General features: G+C 38.1%; 1 protein-coding gene across 1 annotated transcript in view; it reads left to right on the forward strand.

Moving 5' to 3' along the window:
- The first annotated feature begins 1206 nt into the window (after positions 1-1206).
- The window catches only part of SPMIP7 (sperm microtubule inner protein 7), a 64534-nt gene continuing 42269 nt past the window's right edge, over positions 1207-23471 (forward strand). Inside the window, exons 1-2 of the mRNA XM_086398610.1 lie at positions 1207-2599; positions 10978-11075. Of these exons, the coding sequence (XP_086254736.1) occupies positions 2041-2599; positions 10978-11075 (657 nt within the window). The 5' untranslated portion in view covers positions 1207-2040. The remainder of the gene's footprint in view (positions 2600-10977; positions 11076-23471) is intronic.

The following is a 23471-nucleotide window of genomic DNA, read 5'->3' on the forward strand; positions in this document are numbered from 1 at the left end:
AGACATAATGCTTAATAACCATGTATAAAAGGAAGGTATGAGTGAACTAGAATGGACTGAAAGCCGTCTGTGGTTGTCCATTGCACAGGAGGAATCTCATACTGACAGCCTAACCTCCACTCTTTGGTAGAGTGACTCCAGTAGTGATACCTTCGGGTGTATCTTGGTTGCACCACAGATAGACCCCTTGCTGTCTTTTAGCTGGACTGCTTTACATGCTGTATCTTCAGAGCTAGGATTGTGTCTGTTTGCAAATATTTTAACTTCAACTGCTGGGCTAGTTTCTGGTATAATGCAAGCATTCCAGTAGTCATACACTTTTTTGAAAAGGAAACATCTAGTAGAAAGGAGTTAAGAGTTCTTTTGAGACGAGGACCAGGACCACGATGGAGACATTTCTTAAAGACTACTTCTGAAGAAGTCCTTGGTTCTTATTAGCAAAGGGAGTTGAAATTTCTGCATATTGCCCGGACTTTCTGGATATATTTATGCAGGTGTTAATAGGTAAAATGTATGGAGTACAGTTTATTCCACTGAGTAGATTCACTTCTTTAGAAATGCTTGCTAATCTGTATAAACTCCTAAATTGAATTTTACCTGTCTAGGCATGTCTTAGTAAACAGAGACCTGGATGATTTAGATCCAACCAGTATTTTGGTCAAGGTCTTGCACTTGTTTGAGCATACCTGGAAAACAAATTTCAGTGAATAGTACTCAATAAATCACTGTGTTTGAGGATGTGTTCTGCTAAAACTTCTTGTAATTTTTATAAACAACTCAACCTGCACAACATGATTTTTAGCAAATGACCTTGGACTGTGGGCCTCTAGTAAATAAAGGGTAGAGAAGACTATCACACCACGCAAAATTCTGAACTCTCTGTTTTCTGTCTTCAAGAATTTGCTTCAGTTCACCAGTCCCCCCTGCCTTAGTCTGCTATGGAAATTCCTAATATTCAACCTGAGAATATGAAGTAATATTGGAAATCTTAGTTAATATGTGGTGTGATTCTAAAGATGAAAGCTGATTGCTGAAAATCAGAAGGTAGGTCTGTCATTTGTATTTGCATGTTTTATTCCAGTAAGGATAGTGTGAGTTTCATGCCCAAATTCTACTGTCTGGAATTCCTTTGATAGCTGTTTTCGTGCAAGACCAAGTTATCTAGTTGAAATGAGCTATTAAATAAACAGTGTATTGATGTCTTTTTTTTTTTTTTTTTGCATTGAGCTAATAGCTGGTGCTTACTGTAGTTTTCTTGAAATGAGTTTAAGAACCTCATTGCTCTTACTCTGTCCATCATGGTGGAAAAAAGGTAAGTAAGGCTAATGTAGGACATGTAAAAGATAAACCCATGCTTTGATTATAAATGTAAAATTTCTTTAAAAATTAGATATATTGATTTAACTGTAGGGTAATATATGTTCATTTTTTGCACTTTTCAGTTTACATTTGTATAGGTAACATGTTTTGTAGTTTATTATATCTATGAGGTAAAATATTTAAAATATATGAGAGAATACTTTAAAAAATATATTGCCTCTTCATTAACTGCTTTATTTATACCCTTTACTGAATATTATTTGCCCATAAAGTATCAACTTATGGAAAAATTGAAAAATAAATGAGCACAGTTTTCCTGAGCAGTGCTGAAGAAACTATCATGGAAGTTTTACTAACAAGTCTGTTTAATTGTTTTTCCTAAGAATTACATTATAATGTGTATACTGATACAGTGTGTTACCTAAGAATTAAATTATGCTGTATATAGTGATACAGTGGGTTAGAGTTCTAACTGTTGCCAAGCAACATGGGCTCTGTTTTTTGTTTTTTCTGTGCTGGTCCCTTACTTCCTTTACTGGAGAAAAAATATTTGCCTTAAAAAAAAAAAAAAACTACTCTATTGGCATTGAGAAAGCCAAATCAATAACTCTATTAGTTTAACGAGTCTTCAGTTATTAAAAATAGTTTTTTAGTTAAAGAGAAAGAAGCCATCAGAAGCAATTAATATACTGTCAATCCACAATTTTAAAGTGAGAGGCCATGGATACATATTCACAGCTCATACCTGGAAAGATAAGTATCTCTGAAGGATCCTTCCTTTCAAGAACAAAGGCTGTTGAGAACATAGATTACCCCCACTACTGTGCTCTCTTAAGAAAACTGAACATGCCTTTTGTGAAAGGAGTTGAGGACAGACATGACTATGGCAGAATGGAGAAGAAATGCAACCCTACTTTTCTTAAATTTCACCCTTATCCCCCTTCAGTCCTGCCGGACTATCATTTACACTATCCATATCCCCCGCCATATGGGCCAGATTATCCATTATTTCCACTTCGGGATGATGTACCCTTACAAGACCCCTGTTCAGGGTTTTTGAGCCCTGGTGGTGATGCTGACCTAAAGCCTGGCGTTGGCAGGACCATACCAAGCCTAGTAGATTTCAGTGATGTGAAACCTCAACATCGAGTTCCCAGGCCAGACACAGGATTTCAGACGACATTAAAAAGGAAAACAATTTTATTGGAAGAACTGAAACAGGACAGAAGGTGGAATTCCAGGGCAGTACCAGACATTTCCATCAGAGCAAGACTTGGAGGTAAATGAAGTGATACGGGCTTTGTAATTTTTAAAACTTTCAAATGACAGAAGAGCATGGATCTAAGATTCATTCAGTACTTAGCAGTTCATTTGACATAAAATTGTAAAGAACCAAATAAGGAATTCTTATTTTTAAATTACAGACTGTAAGGAAAATGTAGTAAGAATGATAAGCTTTTTATAAACCTGTTTGTAAAAAAAAAAAATGGTTTTCAAAAAGTGCATTTATTGGTGTAAGTGACAAACACAAAGTGTATATCAGATAACTTATTCTAAACATACAGATAACCTAATTTTGCCACAAAGGAATATATTTAACTCTGATAATTGCGTATCATGCCACCTTATCTGTTTCCCTTGGAAAAAATAACTTAGCTGATGATTATCAAAAAGTTTACACAGGCTGAAATGCAGTGAGAAAGTAGCTGAAAGAAAATTTGAGGGTCTGGTAAGAACCAAAGCTGAAGAAAGGCAACCCCTGCATAAATTACTCCACAACAACCCTGGAGGCAGAATTGATGACAGTTACTGACAGCTGCACCTTATGGATTCTCTGTAAGACCCCCAGAGAGTGTCACAAGCCTGGTCCAGAAGTGCTGAGAAACACTTTCGGAGAAAAACCATGGGCAGTGTTCCTGTATGGAATGTGTCTGACAGGCAGGGAGTGAAAAGAGATTAACACGTTTGAGTTTCTGGGAAAGGAAATGGCCGGCTGCTATAGCAAGAGATGCTGAGCCTTAGGCTAGCCTTCCGGGGCTGCGCCCACTTCCCTGCTCCTCTGGAGCACCCAACCACAGACCAGAGGCCTAGGGAGGCTGTGTGGAGAAACTGTGACATCACCATTTTTCGCAGCAGTGGGTACTCAACGATTCCTGCCGCTCCTCCATGAAGAGAAGCCATAGGCACTTGGGACTGGGAAGGGAATAAGGGTAAAGGCTAAAGGTAGTAGCAGTGCAAAGCCCCACAAGGTAGTGGTCCCAAGCAACTCCCTCTAGATGCCAACTTTTAAATGAGATAAGAGTACTTTAGTGAGAGAGAAGTGCAGGGTAATAGTTACACTTTTAATGTGCACTACAGTTGGGGCCTCAGCAGCTAAGCTTGGGGACATTCCTTAGTTTGGAATTTTCATGTAAATAATGCATACAAGGTTCACTACCTTTTTTAAGAAATATTTTTGTTGTTGTTCAGACACTTGGTCATGTTTGACTCTACAACCCCGTGGACTAAAGCCCACCAGGTCCCTCTGTCCATAGGATTTCCCAGGCAAGAATACTAGCATGGGTTGCCATTACCTTCTCCAGCAGATCTTCCCGACCAGAGACTGAACCCACAATTCTTTACCACTGAACCACCAGGGAGGTCAATTATTTTTCTATAATTCATTGGAAATACCATCTAGGGTAATAAGATATTACAAGAAACAAATGCACTTCACACTGAAGGAACCACTGATGAGTTCATGTCAATCTCACAGCCATAGTACATTTTCACTGATTCTGCACTAGTGACCCAATTCTGTGTCAAGAAAGGAGCTTGAGTTCAGTCTTTTGCTAATGTTTCAATGTATAATAAAAATAGTCATTGTCAAGGACACTTCTTTAAAGGAATCAAAATTATTTTTCATTGTCCTATTTTAGACAAGTATGTCACCTTGCTGGTAAGCAGAAAATCGCAGCCTAGTGTAATTTTTAAGAACATTATTGTTGGTTTTTGGGGAGGTGACTTTTTCAAAGAGTGAACTGTCAAAACATTCCAGCACATTAGAGGTTGAAGGAATAATTTGTTAAGGCTAACCTATGACTAACATAGGGTTAACAGACGTGCACTGAGAACCAAGCATAGAGGTCATCTAGCCTCTATGTCACTGCTTAGATCAGTACAACAGAATTCAGAAGATAGGCTCTAGAGTCACACTATCTGCACTCAGATCCTAGCAGAAAGCTTACTTGCACTATAACCCAGGAGCCATTGCTCATCTCCGTGCCTGTGTATCCTTATTTGTAAAACTGATATACTAGTTATACTTTATAAATCAATAGCAAGGGCTATTTAATGTTATTCACGTAAAAATATCTGACAGAGAGGAATGAAACAATAACATTTGTTAGATGTTAGAAAGTTAAGCAAAGTTCAGAATTTTCAGTTCCTTTGTATTTAAATTCTTTTATAAAATTGTAAGAACTGAATTAGCTAAGATAGGCAAAGGACTTAGCAAAATTCATGGAACCCGGTAAAGCATTTAATTAATAGTAGCTGTTACTAGCTTTTAACAGTTCAAAGAACAATCAAAGTTTAGGGATTGCATTCAATATAATTTGTCCTGTGCTTTCAAAGATGTTGTGGCTTCTGGAAATAATCATTAATTATAAATAATAAGTACTTTCAGATTTTAGCCAACCTAATACACATAATTTCTGATACATTCTGATAAAGAAGAATATCTTATCAGACTTAATTATATCACATTCCAGTGGGATTTCTTAGATATCAAAACAAGATCCTGAAAGGTTATATTGCTGAATTTTTATCCTATTTTAACCTTATCTAGACATCTAACTTTGTTCAGTTGTTTTTTTGTACCTGGTTCCATCCTGTCATGGGAGCCACACCTCCATGGCCTTATCCAAACCTAATTACTTCCCAAAGGCCCCACCTCCAAATATCATCATATTGTTGATGATATGATGCATCATAAGAGCTGCACCATGAATTTGGGGGTACACAAGCCTTCCCTCAATCACCATCTAAACCGTTTTTAAGTGTGTAGTTCATCGATATTAAGCACATTATTGTACAGCCGTTAGAACTGTTGATCTTCAAAATTTTTCATCTTGCAGAATTGAAATCTATGTCCGTTGAACACAACTCCATACCATCCCCATTCTCACCCGCTAGCAATCAGTTTACTTTCTGTCTCTGAATTTGACCACTTTACCTACCTCATATGAGAAAATTATACAGTACAGACCTGTTTATATTTTTTGTTTCCTTATGATTCAATCTTGGTAGGTCATGTGTTTTTAGGAAATTTGTCCATTTCATGCAGATTATAAAGTTATTTGGTATACAACTGTTGATAGTACTTTCTTATAATCCTTTTTATTTCTATAAAATTGTTGGTTCAAAATCTCAGGAGTTCCTCAGGTGAAATACAGAACTGAACCTGTACTCAAAAGGCAAAGAGGAAGAGGCAGACATCCCAGATGGGTGGGTGGCAGGTTAAATGAGCAGAGAAATTATTTATGGTGCTTGTCATAGGTGCCTCAAGATGAGTAGATCTCCACACCTGCCTGCCAGAATCTTAAAGTCTACGTAGAAGACTTGACAGGGCTCAATCATGTACACTGTGGCCTCAACAACCATACTCTAGTCTCTGCGTTGTATCCTTGAAACAGCTCCAACTGTGGGAACAGTGGACAGAGTATACATTCTATGGACAGGGGAGGGGACGAGGAGCCTTGGATTGCCTGAGTTCAGCTCATGGGCCAGTGGGTGGTCACAGCCTCTCAATGACCTCCTCGGACAAACATCAGCTGTCATGTCCCCTCTTTCATTTGTAATTTTAGTTATCTAAGTCTTCTTTCTTTTTCTCTGAGTCGGCCCAGCTAAATGCTTATCAATTTTGTTGATTTTTTTCAAGAACCAACTCTTGCTGTCATTGATTTTCCCTATTATTTTTCTATTCTCTATTCTGTCTATCTCTGACTTAATCTTTATTATTTTGTTTTCTTCTGGCTTTGATTTAGTTTCTTCTTTTGATAGTTTTTTTAAGGTGTAAGTTGAGGTAGTTGATTTGAGATCTATTTCTTTTTTAATATAAGCATTTATATACCTATAAGTTTTCCTCTTAGCATTACTTTTGTTGAATCCCATAACTTCTGTTGTATTTTAGTTTTCATATGTCTCAAGATAGTTTTTAATTTTCCATGTTATTTCTTCTTTGACCCATTGGTGTTTTAGGGGTGTGGTGTTTAATTTTCATATATCAATGTTTAATTTTATTTCACTTTATTGTTTTCTGGTTGTGATCAGAAAATATAGTTTGCATGCTTTTGGTCCTTTTAAATTTACCAAGACTTGCTTTGTCACCTACAGTATAGACTAGAGAATGTTCCATATGCACCTGAGCAAAATGTGTATTCTGCTTGGGTGTTCTGTTGGTTAGAGTGTTCTGTATATGTCTGTTGGATCAAATTATTGTTCAAGTCCTCTATTTCCTTATTGACCTTTGTTTGGCTGTTCTATTTGTTATTGAAAGTAGAGTTCTAAAGTCTTCAACTATTATTGTACAGTTGTTTCCTCCCTTCAAGTCTGTCAATATTTGCATCATATATTTTGAAGGTCAAATGTTTGGTTTATAGAAATAAAATAGAGAATAGAAAAATAGTAAAAATAAAATAAATAAACTAAACCTAAATTTGGTTATTTGAAAATGTCAACATAATTCACCTACCTTTTGCTATATTGAGAGAGAAAATTTACGGAAAATAACTTACAAAGGGTATTATGTGTGTGTGTGTGTGTGTGTGTGTGTGTGTGTGTGTGTGTATGTGTATTAAAGACCTAGTGTAACCGTTAGAGGAGAGATAACACATGAATTTAAAAAATACTTAGAATAGCCCTCAAATCTTTCTTGTAATGTTTTGGTTTCCTTAAAGGCAGCATATTGTAGAAATACTTTATAATAAAAATAAAGCCTATAGGAGAATAGTGTTCATGATAGACTCTTCCGGACTCATATAATTTTGGGTTACACAGAAAACCCATTCAATGTAAAAAAAAAAAAATCACAATTTTGAACATGTTAAATATCTAATAAATGAGGAAGTACCATAGTGCTTTCCTTGACAAAAGACTTAGATATGTATTTGGTAGCATGAAGTGAGACTGTGGGTTTTGAAGGAGAGGAGTGTAATAGCTGTTCCCAAAAGTGCTTTTGGCAACGCACCGCCTTCTGATGTGTGCTTGCTAACTCTCTTACCATGAAATGAGGTCTGTTTCCTTCTCACCTTGACTCTGGACTTGGACATGTGAGTGGCTTTCACCAATAAGATATTAGCAAGTGTGATGCAAGTGGAAGCTTGGTAAGTACTTACACATTGAGATTGGTCCTTTTGGGATTCTTCCCCTGAAGTTTCAGTCACTATTTTGGGAGAGACCCAATCTAGATCCATAGTAAAAAAATAACAGGCACTGGTCTTCAGGCCCAGCCTAGCTCATAGCTAATAGTCAACACCAACCTGTCAGCCATGTGAGTGAGGTCATTTTGGACCTTTCCAGCTATCGAAGCTATGCCATATCACATAGCTTCAGAATCCCAGGAGATGATGAATGGTTGTTTACATGACCAGGTTTGGTGGTGTTTGTTGTGCAGCAGTAGATCCTGAAACAGTAAAAGAAAGGGCATCATCATACTTAGATGCAAGTGTGATGTCCTGAGGTATTAATACAGTGTAGCCGTAATTCATTGCCCTGTTTACTTCTGCTGCTGCTGCTAAGTCGCTTCAGTCATGTCCGACTCTGTGCGATCCCATAGACGGCAGCCCACCAGGCTCCCCCATCCCTGGGATTCTCCAGGCAAGAACACTGGAGTGGATTGCCACTTCCTTCTCCACTCTGGCTTAAAATCAGAATTTTAGTTTTCTTGTTTTTCTATTTTCTTTTGTTTTTTTTCTAAGCATCTGGTAAAAATGGCTTCAAATCAGAGGATACCAAAAAGTGCCACGTGTCTGCTGTTGGCATGAGAATCTTCTGGAGGATTTTCTTTGGCCAGCTGAGTCACAGAATTATCATTCTCAAAGCTGAAATGATTGTGGAAATTAGCACTGCCTCTTGGCCTCTCGCCTCTGCCTCTGTATTAATTTCTCTTGCCACTGTAACAAACTGCCACAGACTTAGCAGCTTTAAATGAAACACATTTATTACTCACAAGTTTGTGGGTCAGAAGCCTCTCTGTTCTTTGTTTGAGATCCAACGATGCCACAGTCCAGGTATACTCTTTGTTTATATCTAGAGAGTCTGGGGGAAATCTGCTTTGGGGTTTATTCCAGTTGTGCAGAATTCAGTCCCTGACATCTGAGGCACCCGTTTCCTTGCTCTTTGATGTCCAAGGGACACACTGTGCTCCTGGAGCCCTCTCACATGGCCAGCTCCATCTTCACAGTCAGCAGTGCTGTTAAAGGCCTTCTCACATGCTGCTCTCTGACTTCCCTCAGGATCCACTGCTGCTGCTACTGCTAAGGCGCTTCAGTCACGTCCGACTCTGTGCGACCCCATAGACGGCAGCCCACCAGGCTCCTCCGTCCCTGGAATTCTCCAGGCAAGAACACTGGAGTGGGTTTCCATTTCCTTCTCCAATGCATGAAAGTGAAAAGTCAAAGTGAAGTTGCTCAGTCGTGTCTGACTCTTAGCGACCCCATGGAGCCTACTGGAACCTACTGGGCTCCTCTGTCCATGGGATTTTCCAGGCAAGAGTACTGGAGTGGGGTGCCATTGCCTTCTCCACAGAGGGTCCCAATTCTCTGGCCCTCCATTGCCACTTCTCTTTTCAGATTCTGTCCTGAGTTCCTTGGTTAAATACTGACTGAATCTTCATCATCATTATGAAAATGATATTACTTCCATGGGTACTAATAATGTTATAGCTCCTAATTGATAATTCATAAAGTTGTAAATAAAGGTGTGAACTTCATGCCGATTTGCCAGTTCCTTTAAATACAGTTGTAGTTTTTACAACTGTGACAGCAGTCATTAAAGGTGAGGAAAATAAGACTCAGAGGAGGTCAAATAATTCATGAGGTCACACTGGCATCTTAGCCAGGAAGTATATATGTTATTAAGCCCTAAGAATTGCAGCCCTCTCTTATAGAGCTCCACCAGATTGGTATCAATGGTAACCATGGTACTCCTGTGTTATCCCAAACCCCTCTAACTATGTTTAAACATCTATGTACTGTCCATCTAGCCCCACATTTTAACATTTTAGTTTCATCATCTGCTAAGTTAGATTAATTTATGGGGTTTCAAAGGTAAACAGTTGAAAAGTTGAAAGTGAAAGTTGCTCGGTCGTTTCTGACTGCAACCCCATGCACTGTACAGTCCTTGGAATTCTCCAGGCCAGAATACTAAAGTGGGTAATCGTTCTCTTCTCCAGGGGATCTTCCCAACCCAGGGATTGAACCCAGGTCTCCTGCATTGCAAGTAGATTCTTTACCAGCTGAGCCACCAGGGAAGGCCAAGTATACTGGAGTGGGTAGCCTGTCTCTTCTGCAGGCGATCTTCCTGACCCAGGAATTGAACCAGGGTCTCCTGCATTGTAGGCGGATTCTTTACCAGCTGAACTCCCAGGGAAGCCCCAAGCTAAAAAGTAGAGGACCAAATTAGAAGCCCCCATACAGTAGGAAAAGGATTTCTGTGGTACAAGCATTATCTACACCTACACTAGTCTCCTGTCCAAACCAGAGTAATTTGCAAAGTTATCAGTCTCTCTGATTAAGGACTTTGTAATGGCCATCTCTCTGAAGGTTAAGTCCAAGACTTTCATGTCCTGACTTTGGCTGACCTCTTTTGTTTATCTTCTACCACTCGCTGGCTGCTGTTCCAACATGTAGCTATACCCAACCTTCAGTAATTTCTCATAAGAGTTTTGATATTGCTCAACATGTCTAGCCTGCCATCACACATACTGTTCCTCTGTCTGGAATGACTCTACTTCTGCCACTTCCGTTGTTAACCGAGTTGTAATCAGTTGTCAAATGAAGTCAGGTCTTTTGTCGGAAAGATGTTCCTAACTTCCTGCAATCTGGCTGGATTAGATGTCCCTCCTCTGCACTCCCTCAGCACTTAGAGCTCAACTGTTATTAGAGTTAACACATTATACTGCATTACCTACTTGACATGTCTGTTTTTCCATTTGTTCATGAGCACCTAAAAACCAGGAAACCTGTTTTCCATCTTTAAATATTCATCCTCTTTCATTTATAGGGCAGTAAATATTTGTTGAAGACAGCTTTTATATTTGCTAGTCTCTTATCATTAGGTTGAATTATCTACATAGTAAACTCCTTTGTGTCACCACCATCTCCAGCATGTCTTACATGCACATACACAGATTAATAGTACCCAAGAGATCTCTTACAATAATAAGTAATAAGTATCTGATAATTGTACACTATTATCATTATACTAAAATACAAATCTCAGGGCTGTTCTGTTCTCAATGAGAAAAGTTTTTAGATAACCCATTGAAAAATAAACACCACCTGAGTTCAGCTTTCTAGTAGAAAACAGTTCTGGTGGAAAAATAAATTTCTATTGCATTTTGTTTGTATGTATTTCATATGTATGTACCCAAACCACATACATTTTTGTTTTCAGGTTGGACGAGCCCACTGAAAGTTACTCCTTCCCAACCGCATCATGGAGAACACTCAATAAATCACCCATATATATTTGATGAGGAAGCAACATGTACAGTAAGAATTTCTTACTAGATGGGTTATGTAATATTTGTAATCAACTTATTTCATTGTGTATTTGATAGTTTATGTCCTATAAACAAATAGCTATCATACTGAATCTTAAGAGAGAGAAATATTGTTGATAGCACTTAAAATGATACAAATGAACTTATTTACAAAGCAGAAACAAACTCACAGACTTAAAGAACTAACAAACATATGGTTGCTAGAGGGTAAGGGTGGGGAGAGGGATAGTTTGGGATTGACATTTACATGCTGTTATATTTAAAATGGATGAATAACGAGGACCTATTGTATAACACAGGGAACTCTGCTCAGTATTTTGTAATAACCTAAATGGGAAAAGAATTAGAAGAAGAATGGTACATGTATAATGGAATCACTTTGCTGTATACCTGAAACTATCACAGCATTGTTAGTCAACTAGCATATAAGTTTTTTTTTTTTTTTTAATAGCTACCATTTATAAAGTACTCCTTACCTGTCAGGCCCTGTGCAGAAGTTCACAGTCATTGTAGAGTCTCATTGTCTGTGCATCCCTACAGCAACACTATGGAAGAGGAGTGAGTAGTGGATGATGGTATGTTCAACCCAGGCCCCCTCTGCTGGCAAGCGCACCCTCCCCAGTAGCAGCGGGCAGTGGACACTATGTGTCTGACGGCCACCAGCTGGACAATACACCCTCCCTCATGACCACTCAGACTTGCCAGTGACTGACTTCCTTGAAGAAAGAATAAAGCCATACTTCAGCTGAAACCACATTCCCATCAGTGTCCTTTCCTTGTTGTATCCTACACTTCACCTGGAGCACTCCTACCATGTATTAATTGGGGAAAAAAAAAAAAGTGTGTTTCAGTTCCTGCTTCTAGACAAGACGATGTGTTTATCTCATATTATTTGAGAAAGCTGAAACCCAGTGATGTAAAACAACTGACTTGACCACAAAGATAAAGTCAAACTTTAAAGCTGGATATATTTCTGAATCTTCCTATGTGGATTTAATAGACTCTAATTACTTGGAGACTCCTCCAGAGATACATAGATATGACATGTTTTCTTTTTTTTAAGCAGCTTTACTGAGGTTTATTTTACAAAACATAAAACTTGCCCATTTGAAGTATTCAGTTCAGTGGGGTTTTTCTTTGGCTCTCCACTGAATTGTGCAACCATTACTACAGTCTAATTTTTTAACATTTTCATCACCCCCACCCCCCAAAAAACATGTCTATTAGCAGTAAAGTTATGGATATCTTCAAGGAATCTATTTCCATTTTTGTAACTCTTGTATTTATTCCTTCCTAAAGTTGATCTGCCTAAATTTATCTGTAGTTTCTCAAGTTGATTTCTCCTTTTCCCACCTCTCCCTTTGCTTTTTCTAATTCTACCACAAAGAGAAATGGAGCATACCTCCCACAGGTCATCAGGTACACAAGGGTGTATGGCCATGGAATAAAAAGGTTACTCAAAATGTATGTCACCTGTGTCTCCTTTACTCAAGATACCGTCCACCATGCCAGGACTTCATGTCTATTCTTGTCTGCATTTTTTTCTATAAGAAAATCGTGGCATTAAAATGGGGGAGATTTTCCCTGTTTTGAACTATTCTAAATTCAGATGAAATGGAGAATTTGATTTCAATAGTAAGGAGAATTTGTATTTGTTAATTTTGCTTATTCCATCTCCAGACTCTTGAAAGAATCCATTGCTCCTTCTGATAAGTCCTGTGAGAGCTTGGAAAGGGGACATTATTATTGAAGGCACTGATGCTTTTTTCCCCCCATCAAAGGCTGTAAATTTATGGCAAGGCTATACGCTTTACCTAGCTATCTATTTTAGAATTAGAATTCTGAAGTTCTTGTCATGCAACAACTCATAAAGCATCCTTATTTAAATTTAAGCATAGAGTTGTATGTCAAAATAAATCTTGATATTTTCCTACCAGTAATGGAAGCTAACTAAGTAACATGGGACAATATTTCCAATGGAAATAACTAGATTAATATTTACTTTTTTAATATCAAAAAGCTAATGGAGAGAAATTGCTGAACCAATGAAAAGTTAGAAACTTTAAAATGTAAGCCAGCACTTAGGGTCACTTTGGCCTGATAGGAATTTGCTGCTCTGAAAGGGGAAACTACTCTTAACTGAACATTTGCTAGTCTCATATAGGTATAAGTCATCAAAAATTAGAATTGATCTTTGAAAACCACCCACTATTTTGAGCTAAATGCCTGAAGGCTGGCACCTTAAAGGTAAGGGTAGATCAATAGTAAAAAAAAAAAAAACTACAACTGGCTTCAGAATAAATGAGAAAACTTTAAGTCTTTAACCAGTGTTAAAGTGACCCAAGATTGCTATCATTTCCAGGCAGATACAAAGAAAACTTATTTGGAGGAAAATAATATACTAATTACTAAGCCTTAAATTATTTCTGTCAATAACTTTTAAAATATAGTGTTTAATACACAATCAACTGTAACCAAACACAAAAAGAGAATGGACACCATGAGTGAGAACCAGAAAAAAATGAGAAAAAAACAAAAAGACTCACAAATTGATTATGAACATTGGAAGTAGCACAAAATGTTTGAAAAGAAAAAGAAATGAGCTAACACTTTAGTAAACAAGTTGGAAATTGTGAAATGCAAAGTTCAAAAATTGAGGAAAATGTAGTTTCAGAACTGGAAAATAAAACAGAGAACATAAATGGATCCTGTAGTGAATCAGACATGGTTAGAGAACTGGAGAACAGTAGATAAAAGAGAGGAAACTACTCTTGATGCACAAATTTATAAAAAGATGGAAAATACCAAATTGTTTACTTTTATGGGAAAGTAAAAAACATAGAAAATACAGTGAAAAAGAACATATGTTTATTTGGAACCCCAGATCTGTAGAAGACTAGTATAGAAGCAATATATGAAGATACAATTATTATACCCACTGCTGTTTATTTCTGGAGTTCCCTGGGGCATCCCCTCACAGTGTCTGCTGTACATTAAGGGTTAGTTATGGTTCCATACAGAATGCCAAACATGACAGCAGAAGCTGTCAGTGTCAACCAATAAACATGGCAGCAAAGTCTTAAAGACAAAGCATGGGAGACACAAAAGTGGAAAGAAGTAGAGAGTTTTTGAAAGTTTTTTCTTCATATTGTTTACAGTAATTGTATTGTTTAAAAATCTGAGCATTAGTTGTTAACTTTTGTTAGGTCTTGTTCAACATGAAGAAGCTCTAGGAAACTGAAACATTCATGATGATGGTGATGGAAGATCTTAATGGAATGATGCTCAAGTATTAGCACATAAAGAGGTCTCCTTCAGTGTCATCAATCTTGTCATAGAATCTAAGAAATTAGATCCAGAGTCATTAGTAGAAGTATCCATTGAATCAGATTCCAAGAACACCAAAGATGAAGTCAAAGAGCAAATTTAATCACTTCTTTATGAAATAGTACACGCAAAACATTCAGAAAATAGAAGTAGAAAGAAGATGCACCTGCAAAAGAATAGCTAGTAGAAAATGAATGTTTATTAGGAAATGATGTAGATTATGTAAAGTTGAGGACCTGGAAACTGAAACAGTTCATAAAGAAATTGAAGATACATAACATAGAAGTGTTGTCTTACAAGACTAATCAGGAAATGGAAGAGATTGTGTATTTGAGAAAAATCCAGTTTCCAGTGAAAGACTGTGCATGATACCAAGGATGTGATACACCAAGATGACGATGGACACTAATAGGGATCACCAGAAAGTGAAGAGGCATAATTTCAGACCCTGTTAGTTATCTTCTTAAGAACAATAAGAAATGACAGATTTCAGAAATTTTGCACTAAAACTAGAAGAGGACCAGTCTTAGGCACACATCACTCACCAATTTTATCAATAATTAGCCATGGGAAACAAGTTAATTGTGACAGATCTTGTAAATTGCTGAAAAGCTCACAATCTAAAATATTTTAAATGAATTGTAATTTAGAATGCTTTTTAGAAATTGAAAAAATGATCTGATTTTGTATTTTTCCATGCCTCGTTTTTAACAGTAGATCCCATTGGTTTTACTTGTTCGTTCCATCTCTCAGTTCAGTTCAGTTCAGTTAAGCCACTCAGTCATGTCTGACTCTTTGTGACCCCATGGACAGTGCAGCAAGCCAGGCCTCCCTGTCCCTCACCAACTCCTGGAGTTTATTCAAACTCAGGTCCATTGAGTTGGTGATGCCATCCAACCATCTCATCCTTGTTGTCTCCCTCTTCTCCCACCTTCAATCTTTCCTAGCATCAGGGGTTTTTCCAGTAAGTCAGTTCTTCACATCAGGTGGCCAAAATATTGGAGCTTCAGTTTCAGCATCAGACCTTCCAATCAATATTCAGGACTGATTTCCTTTGATCTCCTTGCAGTCCAAGGGACTTTCAAGAGTCTTCTCCAACACCACAGTTCAAAAGAACCAATTCTTAGGCACTCAGCTTTCTTAATGGTCCAACTCTCATATCCATATATGACTACTGGAAAAACTGTAGTATGACTAGAAGGACTTTTGTTGGTAAAGTCATGTCTCTGCTTTTGAATATGCTGTCTAGGTTGGTCATAACTTTTCTTCCAAGGAGCAAATATCTTTTAATTTCATGGCTGCAGTCACCATCTGCAGTGATTTTGGAGCCCAGAAAAATAAAGTCTCTCATTCTTTCTACTGTTTCCCCATCTATTTGCCATGAAGTGATGGGACCATCTCTAACACAGCTCTTATTCTTTCCTATGTGTATGGGTCAGATGTAGAAATTATATTGAGGTAGCACCAATTTGTTTGGCATAAATTTCGTATTTGTTAGTCATGCATAACACTAACAGTGTTGGTTTGATTTTGGTGACTTCTGCGCTAAACATGGATTTTTATCTGCAAAGGCACTGAAATATTTGCTGATGACTTGCTAATATGAGTCATCATAAACTGTGCTAATTAACATGACAATGGGATACTGGGGAGTATAGTACCTAGAGATAACCTAGAACTATAAACACTGTAATAAAAACAGTTAATAACTTGATCTAATAGACATACATAAATAAATATTTTTGCAATAATCATTGATAAAAATTACTACACATTACATATAAAACAAGTCTAATTTTTTTTAATGTTTTAAACCATACAGAATATATTCTTTGCCTACAAGACAATTAAATCAAAATATACTTAAAGATTATGTATTTGAAAATATAAAAATATGTTTTTCAATGAGTTACTGACCAGAGAAGAAAGCATAAGGGAAAAGTAGAAAATATCTTGAACAATAATAAGATATCGTACAACACAAGGAATATAACCTGTATTTTATAATAACCTATAAATGGAATATAATCTTTAAAAATTGTGAGTCACTATATTGTACACCTATAACATATAATATTGTACATCAACTATAGTTTCAGTTAAAAATGGAAGTACTGTAGCAACATGTGTGGGAATGCAATTACAATAATCTCTGGAGGAAAATATATAATCTTAAAAAATACAGCAGAAGAAGTCCTGGAAATTTAAGAACTATGCAAGCATCCATCTCAAAAAGTGAGAAAAAGAGGAATTTTTTTTTTTAACTGAAGGGAGGATATAATAAAGATAAAATAAGAAATTATGGAAATAGAAAACAAACACATTTTAAAAGATCAGCAGTGCCACAGGTTGGTTCACTGAAAAACATTTGATAGTTATCTGTCAGTGCCAGTCAAGAAGAATAAAAATATAACTTTGGGGGAGCCAGTATAATGGTGGCCACATAAAACTGGCCTTCTCCACAGAAACTCAGAAACAATTCATAATAAGACAAATAATAGTTTTCAAGAGCCTATTATACACAGTGAAGTAAGTTAAAAGAGAAAGATAAATATCGTATACTAACACATATATACAGAACTAGAAAAATGGTACTGAAGAATTTACTTACAGGGCAACAGTGGAGAAACAGACATAGAGAAGAGACCTATGGACATGGGGAGAGGGGAGGAGAGGGTGAGATGTTTAGAGAGAGTAACATGGAAACTTACATTACCGTATGTAAAATAGATAGCCAATGGGAATGTGCTGTATGTCTCAGGAAACTCAAACAGGAGCTCTGTATCAACCTAGAGGGGTGAGATGGGGAGGGACATGTGAGGGAGGTTCAATAGGGAGGGGATATACGTATACTTAGGCTGATCCATGTTGAGGTTTGACAGAAAACAAAAAAATTCTGTAAAGCAATTATCCTTCAATAAAAAAATAATTTTTAAAAATCAGCATAACTAGAAGACAGAGAAACTCTAAAATTGAAATTACTGCAAGTTAAAAATAAAACAAGTCATGCCTCAAGTTCTCAACAGAAAACTTTTTATGGTAAATGAAAATAGTCTTGCAAAAATTACATGGTAAATAGAAGGCAGCGTAAATTTTTTTTTTTTTTTTTTTAAACCTGGATAGATAGACTAAGTCTCTGGTGATTTAGACAGGAATCTGCCTGCAGTGCAGGAGATCCAGGTTTGATCCTCAGTCGGTAAAATCCCCTGGAGAATGGAATGGCCTCCCACTCCAGTATTCTTGCCTGGAGAATTCCATGGACAGAGTCTGACAGGCTGAGGGGTCACAAAGAGTTGGACAAAATTGAGCAACAAACACTACTAAGACTGAAAATATAAATGATGCCTAAACCTAAGTATGAGTCTGCAGAGAATGAGTTAGAATAGCAGGTGATTTGTGATGGCAGTTTCTGAAGGGAATTGGTTGTGTAGGAGAAGAAGATTAAAAGGAATGAGAGTCACTTTTTGGAGGTTGGGTTACAAAGGGTCAAAAAAGGAAGGAAAGAAGAAAATTTAAGATCCTGAAAGGCAAAAAGAATTACTTAATTGGAGATTACACAGCCCATCTTCTAATAGTCAAATAAGATTGAAAAAAAAAAAGGAATTGTACTTGGCTACACTGACAAAAGAGGGCACAATTGAACTTTAAATTTTATAAACCACATGAAATTCACAGATTGAATTAAACTGTAATAAAACAGAAAACAAGAATTAGAATACTTCAGTGAAGACAATTACTCCCCAAACCAACTATAAAGCAGAAGAGCATTGTAATACACTCCGAAGTTTGTTATATATTTTCAAACAACCATTTGGGGGTGTGAAAAAGTACAGAAATTTCATACAGAAATTCAAAGAATAATTGCAAATAAAATTTTAGGTAAAATAAAGATTCATTCAGAAATTATGACTTCATTACATGAAACCCAAGAAAAAGGCAATTAAAATAAAAATTTAATGAAAATCATCCAAGAGAATAAAAAGGCAATAAAGAATTAGTTCAAAATAGCTAAGGGAAAATGGTTGAAAAGGAAGATATGCAAAGAAGAAACAGTTCAGTTCAGTCACTCAGTCATGTCCGACTCTTTGCAACCCCATGGACTACAGTAAGCCAGGCTTCCCTGTCCATCACCAACTCACAGACTTGCTCAGACTCATGTACATGGAGTCAGTGATGCAGTCCAACCATCTCATCCTCTGTTGTCCCCTTCTCCTCCTGCCTTTGATCTTTCCCAGCATCAGGGTCTTTTTCAGTGAGACAGTTATTCGCATCAGGTGGCCAGTGTATTGGAGCTTCAGCTTCAGCATGAGACCTTCCAATGAATATTCAGGACTGACTGGCTTGATCTCCTTGCAGTCCAAGGGACTCTCAAGAGTCTTCTCCAACACCACAGTTCAAAAGCATCAATTCTTCGGCGCTCAGCCTTCTTCACAGTCCAACTCTCACATCCATACATGACCACAGGAAAAACCATAGCCTTGACTAGATGGACCTTTGTCACCAAAGTAATGTCTCTGCTTTTTAATATCCTGTCTAGGTTTGGCTTAGCTTTTCTTCCAAGGAGCAAGTGTCTTTTACTTTCAGGGCTGCAGTCACCATCCATAGTGATTTTGGAACCCAAGGTAATAAAGTCTGTCACTATTTCCATTGTTTCCCCATCTATTTGCCATGAAGTGATGGGCCTGGATGCCATGATCTTAGTTTTTTGAATGTTGAGTTTTAAGCCAGCTTTTTCACTCTGACTTTCATCAAGAGGTTCTTTAGTTCCTCTTTGCTTTCTGCTATAAGGTGGTATCATCTGCATATCTGAGGTTATTGGTATGACATCTTGTACTTCATCCAGCCTGGCATTTCATATGATGTACTCTGCATGTAAGTTAAATTAGCAGGGTGACAGTATACAGCCTTGACGTACTCCTTTCCCAATTTGGAACCAGTCTGTTGTTCCATGTCTGGTTCTAACTGTTGCTTCTTGACCTGCATACAGATTTCTCAGGAGGCAGGTTAGGTGGTCTGGTATTCCCATCTCTTGAAGAATTTTCCAGAGTTTGTTGTGATCCACACAGTCAAAGGCTTTGGTGTAGTCAGTAAATCAGAAGGAGATGGGTTTTTTTGGGAACACTCTTTCTGAAACTTTCTGTGATCCAGTGGATGTTGGCAATTTGATCTCTGATTCCTCTGCCTTCTCTAAATCCAACTGGAACATCTGGAAGGTCTCAGTTCACATACTGTTGAAGCCTTGCTTGGAGAATTTTGAGCATAACTTTTCTAGCATGTGAAATGAGTGCAATTGTGTGGTAGTTTGAGCATTCTTTGGCATTGCCTTTCTTTGGAGTTGGAATGAAAATGGACTATATCCAGTCCTGTGGCCACTGCTGAGTTCCCCAAATTTGCTGGCATATTAAGTGCAGCACTTTCACAGCATCATCTTTTAGGATTTGAAATAGCTCAACTGGAATTCCATCACCTCCACTAGCTTTGTTCTTAGTGATGCTTCCTAAAGCCCACTTGACTTTGCATTCCAGAATGTCTGGCTCTGGTGAGTGATCACACTATCATAGTTATCTGGGTCATTAAGATTTTTTTGTATAGTTCTTCTTTGTATTCTTTCCACCTCTTGATATCGTCTGCTCCTGTTAGGTCCATACCGTCTCTGTCCTGTATTGAGCCCATCTTTGCATGAAATGCTCCCTTGGTATCTCTAATTTTCTTTAAGAGATCTCTAGTCTTTCCCATTCTATTGTTTTCCTCCATTTCTTTGCACTGATCACTGAGGAAGGCTTTCTTATCTCTCCTTGCTATTCTTTGGAATTCTCCATTCAGATGGGTATATCTTTCCTTTTCTCCTTTGCCTTTAGCTTCTCTTCCTTTCTCAGCTATTTGTAATGCCTCCTCCAACAACCATTTTTCCTTTTTGCATTTATTTTTCTTGGGGATGGTCTTGATCACTGTCTCCTCTACAGTGTCATGAACTTCCATCCATAATTCTTTAGGCACTCTGTCTATCAAATATAATGCCTTAAATCTATTTCTCACTTCCACTGTATAATCATAAGGGATTTGATTTAGGTCATACCTGAATGGTCTAGAGGTTTTCTGTACTTTCTTCAATTTAAGTCTGAATTTTGCAATAAAGTATGTTTGTGTGCAGTCAGCTCCTCATCTTGTTTTTGCTGACTGTATAGAGCTTCTCCATCTTTGGCTGTAAAGAATATAATCAATCTGATTTCAGTATTGACCATCTGGTGATGTCTATGTGTGGAATCATCTCTTGTGTTGTTGGAAGAGGGTTTTGCTATGACCAGTCCATTTTTTTGGCAAAACTCTGTTAGCCTTTGCCCTGCTTCAATACTCCAAGGCCAGACTTGCCGGTTACTCCAGGTATTTCTTGACTTCCTCCTTTTGCATTCCAGACCCCTATGATGAAAAGGACATCTTTTTTTTGGTGTTAGTTCTAGAAGGTCTTGTAGGTCATCATAGAACTGTTCAATTTCAGCTTCTTTGACTTTAGTGGTTTGGGCATAGACTTGGATTACTGTAATATTGAATGGCTTGCCTTGGAAATGAACAGAAATCATTCTGTCATTTTTGAGATTGCAACCAAGTACTGCATTTCGTACTCTTTTGTTGACTATGAGGGATACTCCATTTCTTCTAAGGGATTCAGTGGAGTAGAAGGTCATACACTCATCTTCTCCTGTGAGATCTCCAAAATTGCAGCTCACCGGTCAACAGTGGCCTGCTGTGGAGATGGGGGCTCTGGCTGCTGCAGACCTGGGACACGCAGCATGTGCAGAAGCCCTGTTGGAGGAGGTCGCCATTAGCCCCACCATAGAGCTGCCGAGCAGACAACCACAAACTGCAGAACAATTATACCAAAATAATTTTCAACCTGTTAAGAAAGTTCTAGGACCCACAATAGATTTCCCAACCTGGGAATTTGGCAAAGGGACTGAGGAACCCCAAGGAATCTGACTTTGGAGGCCAGTGGGATTTGATTACAGAACTTCCACAGGACTGGGGAAACAGACTCTTGGAGGGCACAAACAAAACCTTGTGTGCACCAGGAGCCAGGAGAAAGGAGCAGTGTCCCACAAGAGAGTGAGAAAGACTTGCCTGTGAGTGTCCAGGAGTCTCTGGTAGAGGCATGGGTGGCCTTCTGCGGGGTCAGGGGCACTGAACACAGCAGCATGGGCATGAGTCCTTTTGAAGGAGGTCACCATTCTCATTACCTCTGCCATGATTTGGCTTCAGGCCAAACAACAGGGAGGGAATGCAGCCCCACCTATCAACAGAAAATTGGATTAAAGTTTTACTGAGCATGGCCCTGCCCATCAGAACAAGACCCAGATTCCCCCTCAGTCAGTCTCTCCCATCAGGAAACTTCCACAAGCCTCTCATTCTTAACCATCAGAGGGCAGGCAGAATGAAAGAAGAAACAATATATGTATAATTAGAGTCCCTGAAGAAGAGCTAAATAATAGACTGGGTATAATATGTCAAACCAGTGTTTCTCAACCTTGATACAATTGACATTTGGTGGTGGTGGTGGTGGTATTTAGTGGCTAAGTCATGTCGGACTCATTTTTGGCCCACGGACTGTGTAGCCTACCAGGCTCCTCTGTCCATGGAATTTCCCAGGCAAGAATACTGGAGTGGGTTGCCATTTTCTTCTCCAGGAGATATTCCTAACCCAGGGATAGAACCCACATCTCGTGAATCAGCTGGCAGATTCTTTACCGCTGAGCTACCAGGGAAGCCCCACACTGACATTAAGGGCTGGGTAATTCTTTGTTGTGCGGGACATTGTGTGCAATGTAGGATCATTAGCAGCTTTCCTAGTTTCTCCCCACTAAACGCCAGTAAAACTCTCCTTGCTGAATTAATATACCTTCTCAGAAAGCTAGAAAATGGGCAGCAAAGTGGAGACAAAATAGACAAAATAGTGACAGTTTCCAAACCACAGCCCAAGGAAAGGAAATCATACAAAGCTTTTCATGCTTATGCAGTTGAGGAAATTGGAGTTGCAGGTGACTAAGTCAAGCAAAATGTGCATAGTAGGATATCTGGGTGGAGGGAGCTACATAGAAGGGGCTCTGGATACCTGGGTGTGGGGCAAAGAATGCACAGGTCTCTGAGTGTAGATCTGCATGTCCTTAAGAGGAAATTACCAAAGCTGGGCAAAGACCTATTGTACAGAACTTCATGATCATTCTCTTGACACTCAGACAGTCAAAGGATGGTTCATGTCCCCACAAAGAAGGAAGACACCTAATACATGGGATATCAGTAGATGCTTCAGGAGGATATCACCTCTAGTCAGGTCAAGACAGTCCTCTAAAGGTTCCTCTGGACTTCAACAAAGTTTAAAAGGAGCCCTCGAAAGCACCCAACTGATTTCAATTATTGAACTTTGCACTGAAATAGAGTCTAATACTGAGTATAAAACTACTTCTAGCAACCAACAAACTAAAGTGCAAAACAGACGCACAATAAAAAAAATCATTTTTATGCAGAGAAGAAGAAAAATATTACCCTAGTCAAGAGAAAAACAAATCAATAATACCAGACACAGGAGTGACAGACATGAAGAAACAACAGGAATATGTTACAAATTTGTTCCCTACATTCAGGCTGTGGAGGAGACCACAACCATGACAGCGTGGAAAATTGGCTGCACAAACAAGACGCAAAAGGATTTATAGAGAAAAATACAGCGTCTAAAATTAAAGATAAACAGCTCCAAAAGCAGATTAGACCCTGCAAAATAAAAGAATAATGAAAGACATAGGAATAGGAACTATCCAAAATAAACACAGGGAAAAGATCTGCAGTCAACTGTGGGACAATTTCAAGCAGCCTAACATACATGTAGTTGGAATCCCAGGGGAGAAAAGAAGGTGGGAAAAATTATTGGGGGAAATAATGGCCAAAATTATTCCTAACGGATGGAAATTATAAATCTGCAGACCCAAGAAATTCAGCAGATGCCAAGCTGAATATAGATGAACCCATGTACATCAATCACATTGCTGAAAAACAGTGATAAAAGAGAAGA

Source organism: Bos grunniens, chromosome 4 (genome assembly GCF_055505025.1).
Source record: "Bos grunniens cultivar Pamir isolate PY7600 chromosome 4, Bosgru_T2T1.0, whole genome shotgun sequence".
In the NCBI taxonomy this organism is placed as follows: Eukaryota; Metazoa; Chordata; class Mammalia; order Artiodactyla; family Bovidae; genus Bos; species Bos grunniens.